The 8,253-nt window shown below is 50.4% G+C and overlaps 1 protein-coding gene across 1 annotated transcript in view; it reads left to right on the forward strand.

Annotated features, from left to right (window-relative positions):
• The window catches only part of CACNA1E (calcium voltage-gated channel subunit alpha1 E), a 90,501-nt gene that overhangs the window by 21,871 nt on the left and 60,377 nt on the right, over nt 1-8,253 (forward strand). The window contains exons 5-6 of the mRNA XM_031063300.1: nt 742-894; nt 1,556-1,737. Coding sequence (XP_030919160.1) covers nt 742-894; nt 1,556-1,737 — 335 coding nt within the window. The remainder of the gene's footprint in view (nt 1-741; nt 895-1,555; nt 1,738-8,253) is intronic.

The raw sequence follows: 8,253 nt of genomic DNA on the forward strand, positions 1-8,253 counted from the left end.
TTTGTCTCCCTGCTCTGTGCACAGAGCTCACCATCCCCTCATATGAAGCCCAGACCCACACACTAAAGCAGCACAGAATCTGAAAAACATAAAAGCTCAAACCTGAGGCGTCGATTCCACCTTTCCATCTAGTGGGGGCTCAAAGGTGGCAGCACTTGGTGTCCCTGGGTGGCACTGTCCCCTGCAGAGCCCGCTGGCAGCTCCTCTTCCCTGGCCAGATGGCAGTGGGTGGATCCTTTCAGGACTGGGGTTTGTTCAGGGGAGATTTCTTGGTTTTTTGGATTTTTTTCCCTTTTTGTTGCAAGATTTCATCTGTTGGCACAGGGATAAATAAAGAAACTAAGCTGCTGCTGGCACCAGTGCTCCTGTCTCTCCTGCCCTGGGCACTGGCAGGGCTGGATCCATGCCCTGGGGGCAACAAGGGGGACAGAGATGCACAAGCCATGTCCCACCAAGTCCAGGTGGGGCAAGGACAGGCTAGACTTTGGAGTGGGGGCCAGAAACAACCTCTGCTGGAGGCTGCTCTGTAGCTTGGCTTTCCTTCCCCTGCTTTCCTCCAGGATCCTCCTGCCCAGAGGGCTCCTCCAGGCTGTGCTGGCCTGTTGCACCTCCCTGTTGGCTGTCCATCCTCTCTGCTCCCTGTCTTCCTCCTGCCAGATTTGGGATGGATGAGTCCCTGGAAGGGGGTTTGCACTGCTGCTCTGAGCTGTGCCCTTTCTCTCATCTCCTCTCCTCTCCCAGGCTTGCAGATTGTCCTGAAATCCATCATGAAGGCCATGGTGCCTCTCCTGCAGATCGGCCTGCTGCTCTTTTTTGCCATCCTCATGTTTGCCATCATCGGCCTGGAGTTCTACAGCGGGAAGCTGCACCGAGCCTGCTACACAAACAATTCAGGTGGGGACAAGGGCTGGGCACCTGATGTGTTTGTGGGCTGCCCTCATGGCAGGAGGGAATGATGGATCTGACTCCATCTTCTCAGAATGCTGCTAATTTATATTAAGATACTATTATATTTATTTATTTAAGATACTATATTATATTGAAGATACTATGTCATAGTTTTATATTATATTATAACATTTAAGTATTATAATATGTAAGTATATTTAGTATATTATAATATTTAAGATACTATATTATATTAAAGAATACTAAACTAAGCTGTACTAAAGAATAGTAAAGAGTACAGAAAGGATACTTACAGAAGGCTCAAAAAGATACTATTGGAAACTCCTGACTCCTTCCAGAGTCTCGATACAGCTTGGCCCTGACTGGCCAATAAGTCAAAACAATTGACATGAAACCAATGGAACAATCACCTGTTGGATAAACAATCTCCAACCACATTCCAAAGCAGCAAAACACAGGAGAAGCAAAGGAGAGAATATTGTTTTCCTTTTTCTCTGAGGCTTCTGAGCTTCCCAGGAGAAAAATCCTGGGTGAAGGGAAAATATGAGTGTAACAGGAACCCTCTCCACATCCCACGAGTGGGAAAAGATCTGTGATGAGCTGTCCCTCACCTCTGCCTCCTTTGGCTCTCTGCTGTGTGCTGCAGGTGAACTAGAGGAGCTGGACCCTCCCCATCCCTGCGGGGTGCAGGGTTGTCCCCCGGGCTACGAGTGCCGGGAGTGGATCGGTCCCAACGACGGGATCACGCAGTTCGACAACATCCTCTTTGCTGTGCTGACCGTCTTCCAGTGCATCACCATGGAAGGGTGGACCACAGTCCTGTACAACGTGAGTACTGCTGCTCTGGCTGGGCAGCTGGAGGCTCTTTCTGTGTGCTGGAAGCTCAGAAGATCCAGGGTTTCCTTCGTGATGGAAATGGGGATAATCATTCCAGAGTTTGGGTGTGTTCCATGTGTGTTCCTTGCCTCCAGGCAAAGGGAGCTCTAAGGGCCTGGTCCCTATCTCTGACATGGAAATGGGGTTAAATCTTTCCAGTATTTGGGTGTGTTCCTTGCCTCCAGGCAAAGGGAGCTCTAAGAGCCTGGTCCCTATCTCTGGCTTGTTTCTGAGAGCAAAACCTCATGGGCCTGTCCTGCAGTGATCCCCCTGCTTGAAGGCTGAGCTGGAGGCTGTTTCTGTGTGTTGAAAGTTCAGAAAATCCAGAGTTTCCTTTGTGATGGAAATGGGGTCAATCTTTCCAGAATCTGGGTGTGTTCCATGTGTGTTCCTTGTCTCCAGGCAAAGGAAGCTCTAAGGGCCTGGTCCCTATCTCTGACTCATTCCTGAGAGCAAAACCTCATGGGCATGTCCTGCAGTGATCCTCCTGCTTGGTGGCTGTGCCTGGGGAGGCTTCCTTCCTTGCCTGTGCTCCCCAGGGCAGCTCTGTGAGAGTGGGCACGTTTTCTGGGCATTGCAGAGGATGTCTGGTGGCCTGGGAAAGCCTCAGAGCTGGGCTCAGACCCCTTCTCTGGGGCAAGGACAGCATTTCATCGTCCAGCAGGGAGCTGAGATCTTTGTGCTGATGGAGCAGGGAGTGCCTGGGCTGAGTTCTTGTGGTTTGAAGCTGCTGATGCCCAAGCCCTTGGGGTGCCCAGAGAGCAGCTTGAGGGCAAAGCTGGATAAAAAGCTCCAGGAGATCCCAGAGTGCCATTTAGCCGTGGGTGAACTGGCCATGCAAGCATGTTGGAGTTTGTGGGCTAGAAGGATCTGTGCCTGTTCTGTTCCCAGCCTCATTTCAGCAGCAATTTTGGCGTGGCTGCACTGGGAATGTTTTTATACCCCGGTTCCCATAACGCCCGGGGATTTGCAGAGTGGCACTGCTCTGCGGGAGGCAAATTGGATGGCATGTGGTGGGGAAATGCTGCAGGAGGGACTCTGGCACTGGGGAAATGCTGGTTTTAAACCCCAGGCTGTCAGCATTGGGGTCCCTTTCTTGCTGAGTCTGTCCCAGGGTCCCTCTGGGGTGCAGGATGGCGTGTGTGGACAGATGGATTGTGAAACCAAGACTGGAGTAGAAAGGGGAGAGTTCATTGCAAAGGCTTGACCTTTCCACAAGGGTTTGGTTTTCCTCTTCCTGAAGGAGACAGCAGTGTCAGGATCTTGCTGTGTCAGTGGGGGAATGAAGCAGGATTGAAGCACCTGAGAGTTCAGACCAAAAAACTTCAATTTTGTGTCTGTTTTTGGTGTGTCAGTGGGATTAGAGACTCACCCACAGCACCTGTTGCCCAGGTATAATTGAGTATATATATATATATATACATATGTATATATAATTGAGTATATTGAGTAGTTTGCCAGTGTATCAGGTGTAGCCTGTGCATGCCTGGGGTTGGGTGCCAGCCACCTGCCCTGAGCCTTGCTCCTGTGTTAATGTCTCCCTGCAAAACCTGCTTCCTGCTTAATTAAGTCCCTTTTCTGCTCTCTTGTCAGTGCTGTGGGCAGCAGGGCTGGGGCACAGAGATTGGGCGTAGGAAGGGCTCTGGGGAAAGGGAAAGGGCCAGCAAGGGTAAAAGATCCCTGTAAAAGTCAGGGATAAGCAGTTTGGTTTTCCTCTTCCTGAAGGAGACAGCAATGTCAGTGGGGGAATGAAGCAGGATTAAACCACCTGAGAGTTCGGACCAAAAAACTTCAATTTTGTGTCTGTTTCAGCGCTCCCTGTGTCTCCCCCATCCCAGGAGCTGGAGTCCTGCAGGTGGGGTGTGAGGCCATGGGGAACAAATGGACAATTTATGGTCTGATGGGGGTTTTTTATGGCCTTAGGGGTTTGTTTGAGCGAGCCTGGTCTCCTGCTGCTCGGGGTGTCCTTGCTGGGATGGTTTGAGGTGATCCCTTCAGTGTCTGGGATTTGCTGATTCATCAGCTGGCTCTGAAAACCCAGGGGGCTGGGAGCTCTGAAAGCTGTGCCTCCCCTACAGGAACCCCTATATAAAAATATATATATTATATATATTTATAAATATATTTTATGTATATATAATATATAATATATAATATATAATATATAATATATAATATGCAATATATTATATATTATATATATTTTTATATATAATATATATTATATATAAAATAGGGATTTACTACCCTAGCTGCTAAACTGGGGGCTCTCTGGGACCTCTGTGGGGATCCAAATCATCTTCCCAGCCCAATCAGCAAAGCTGGGCAGAGGTGCTGTCACCGATGCCACTGTCACGCTCTGTCACCACGTTCCCAACAGCCAGGACCATAAATAAGGGGCCTCCCTTCCCTGTTCCTCTGCAAAGAACCAGCTGTTAGTGCCCAGTTATGGGAAGGAGCAGGGACCTTCCTTGGCTTTTAATTGAATGAGAGTTTGTGGCCTTGGTGTCATTAAATGCTGCTGGTTCACCTCGGGGGGTGGCCAGAGCTGGAGCGCCCAGCACTGCTGGGCTGCACCTCCTGCCCTCCCCAGGAATTTTCCAGTGGCCTTGTGGTGCACAGGTTGTGGGTGCTTGGTCTTTTTGCTGCTTCGAGACAGAAAAATGGATTTTTGTCTCTTTTTTTTAATAAGAAGATGAGGGATGCAGTTCCTGGGGGATGCAGGAGGAGGGCTGGCAAACCACAGGGGTGCTCTGCCATCATCTTCATCACTTAAGGCAGCAAGGCAGAGCAGGCTCCTGCTGCTAACCAAGCCCAGGCCATGCCCTAGGTTTGGGGGGCTCCACTTTTCCACTGGGATAAAGCGATGGGGGGCTGTGTCCTTGTGGATTAACACTGCAGGGGAGAGGGAGATGGCAGGAAAACCACTTTAGCAATCTCTGGAAGAAATTGCTTACTCTAGAATTCCCCTGTGTGACTGTTATCACGATTTTAAGATCTGTTTTCCCACCATTCTACCAGGTGTACAAGTGTGGCTCCTGGAATCTGCAGGCAGCATTACAACAAGCTAATTTCCACACGGGTTATTTCATCCCTGTGCTTGCTTTTTGCTTTCTCCGTGTCAGCTTTGCCTTCCTGAAGCAGAAATCACAGCATGGGTTGAAATAAAAGAATTGTTGGGGTGTTGGTGCTTTTCCACCTCCTGTCCTTGGGAGACTTGGATTTCTTTTGGAGGGGAGTTTGGCTTTGGGATTGCTTCTGTGGTTTGAAACAGGGGCTAAGAAGTATTTTGGTTTTCTTCTTGTCCTGGAGCAAGATGTCCCTTCCCTGGGCTGGCTCCAGACCAAGCCTGATTGCTGTGGGGAGCAGAGGGAAGCACAGACACTCACTGTCCTGCTCCTCTGCCTCTGGGCTGGCCTGGGGCAGGGACAGGGATGTATTTGTCATCAAACAGTGCTGCTGGGGCCTGGGGGGATGGCAGGGCTGCAGCAGTGGGGCACAGGTGACACTGGTGGCTTTGGATGCTCAGCCCAGCTCCCACAATCCCAGGAAGCAAAGGGGAGAGGGGTTTGAAATTTATATTTCCTGAAGGAGCTGGGAGGGCTCACCTTTGGAGAAAAGGAGGCTCAAGGGGGACTCTCTCACTTCCCTACTGTCATGGGAGGATGGTGGTGCATCCATCTATTTTTTTCCTCTTCTAAAAAAGTCTCCATAACCTTAACGAAAAAGTTTCTCTTCCTAACTAAACTAAAAAACCCCTTTTTAAAAATATAAACTAACTAAAAATTTTAAGGTTTATTTCTTTACATTATCAATCTGCAGCAGGAGGGGAGCGTTTGCTGGGGGAAAGAACACCAAGCTGCTGGTGGCTTCCATAAACACCTCCCAAAATGCAGCAGTGGTGGGCAGAGCTGTGTCCATGCCCTCAGGGGAGGTGGGTCTGGGTCTTGCAGCCCCATGCAGAGCTGGGCAGCTGCAGCAGAGAGCCAGGGGGATGCAGGGCCGTGGGTTGGGTGCCAATGTGGGCTGTGAGTGCGGGCACGCTGCAGGAGTGGCTGGGGAACAGGAGGTGCAGCAAGGATGGGGGTTTGCAGCAGGTGTGACTCAACCCCCACGTGCTTCCAGCATGCCAGGGGTGCTGGGGCCAGGAGGGGAGGATCCCCTCAGTGTCTGGGATCTCCTCTAGGCTGGGGTGCAGAAGGGTTTTGCAGAAGCGTTTGAATCTCACCGTGTGCAGAAATAATTTCGTGCTGGGTTTGCACAAGTTGGCTCGGACTGGTTTTGTGTGTGAAGCACCAAACTCAAGATCACAGGATCACAGAATGGTTTGGGTTGGAAGGGGCCTTTTAAAGATCATCCAGTCCAACCCCCTGCCATGGCCAGGGACACCTTCCCTGTTCCAGGTTTCCCAGAACCCCATCCAACCTGGCCTTGAACACTTCCAGGCATGGGGCATCCACCACCTCTCTGGGCAGCCTGTGCCAGGGTGTGACCATCCTCCTTGGAAAGAAATCCACAGAATTCACTGAATGATTGGGCTGGAAGAGACCTTCAAGACCATCGAGTCCAACCCAGCCCCAACACCTCAACTGAACCCTGGCACCCAGTGCCACATCCAGGCTTTGTTAAACACACCCAGGGATGGGGACTCCACCACCTCCCTGGGCAGCCATTCCAGAACTTTAAATTCATCCCTACATCTAATTTGAATCAATCCTCTTTCAGACTGAAACCACTACCCCTTGCCCTGTGACAACAGGCCCTGTTTGTCCCCATCTTCCTTACAATTAAAGTCCTGAAGGTCTTCTGCTGGAGGCTGCCTTTGGAATGCAGAGGCACATCCATCCTTTTTGAAACAGGGGCTGCTCAGGCCAGCCTGATTTGGGATGCTGGGGAGGGGAAGTGTGTTGATATCACTGGTCATGTACATGGGTCAGAGATGTGAGCAAGGCTTGGCTCTTCTGCATCCTGCCCCATCCGCATTTGCCCCTTGGAGAGGGTCAGAGGAGGAATCTGTTGCAGAGCAGTTGTTTTTCCATGTGTGTGTGTGTAAAAAATTGCTCATTGCATGTTGGCATCGATTCCTGGGGTTTCACAGGTGTCCCTTGGGGTGCTCAGCACTCACCTGCCCTCCCTGAAGCACCTTTGTGTGAGCAGTGTGAGTGACACCTGAGCATGCTGCAGCTCTGGGGGGATTCCTCCTCAACCTGTTGGACAGTGAGGACAGTGCCTGGCTTTCCATAAAGGCAGCAAAATTGCCTTGACCAGAGGGGATTTTCCTCTTTTTGGGGGGTTTGCTCAGACCTGAGATGAGCTTGGAAACCTCCCTCAGCCCCAGTATTTCCAGGAGCTGCTGCAGATCCTCTGGACACTGCTGTCTGTCTGCTGGGGTCCCAGGGTGTAAGAGCTGCAATGAGGGATGTGGGACTCCAGGCAGCTCTCCAAAATGCAGTTTATTCCATCCAAGAGTTACAGCAGTCCAGGGTGGTGGGTGACAGAGCTGTGCCCACAGCTGTCAGCTCCAGCTGCAGGCAGCCCTGCAGACCCTTAGTTTAGGTTACAATGCATTATAGACTTTTGTTTGCTGAGCATCTTAATACAGTAGAACCAATCTATACCTTAACTATTATCTATAGCCTATCATAACTCCTGTAATTACCATATTCATGTTACTGTTCTCCAATCACTAAAAGTTAGCACATTACAGTTTAAGCTAGAAGTTCTTTTTCAATTTTCATGAGTAGAAAATTCTGAGACCTTTTTGCTGCAACATTTGCTGCCTTGTTTGCCTGTGCTATCTTTCTGCTGGGTAAAAAACATCTTCTTGTTTGAGGTGGGTTTATCTTTTGCTCTAAGCCATAAAATCCTCTTCTAACTAACACACCGTTTGCCTCCTTGGTTGGCCAGTAAGACTGGCTGAGCAATTCTTTTCTTCTATATCAAAACTTGCTTTCATTTCTATTCCTTCATCAGATTCTACATCCAAAAATCTTTCTGCTAAGCACACACATCTGTGAGACTTCCTTGTCAAACTTTCACCCTTCCCAACACCAGGGCAAGAGCTGCAGCCGTGCCAGCCGTGCACCAAGGGTTGTGGGAGCTCTGCTGGTGGTGCAGGGATCCCAAAAGCAGGGATGGGCTGGAGGAGCTTGGTACAGCAGGAGGCTGGTGCATAACGGTGGCTCCCAGCAAGGAGCTGGGAAGGGGAGAAGAAGGAGAAGGAGGAGGAGGGGGGAGGGATGGCAAAAAGAGGGAAACCACCTGGCTCTTTAGCCCTCTGTGCTCTGGGATAGCACGGCCGGCTGGGTGTGTGGTGTTTCACCCTTAGGGACACTTTTGGCTGGCTGGTGTGTGGTGTTTCACCCCACAGACACTTTTGGCTGGCTGGTGTGTGGTGTTTCACCCCACAGACACTTTTGGCTGGCTGGTGTGTGGTGTTTCACCCCACAGACACTTTTGGCTGGCTGG

This window comes from Geospiza fortis, unplaced genomic scaffold (assembly GCF_000277835.1).
Source record: "Geospiza fortis unplaced genomic scaffold, GeoFor_1.0 scaffold506, whole genome shotgun sequence".
In the NCBI taxonomy this organism is placed as follows: Eukaryota; Metazoa; Chordata; class Aves; order Passeriformes; family Thraupidae; genus Geospiza; species Geospiza fortis.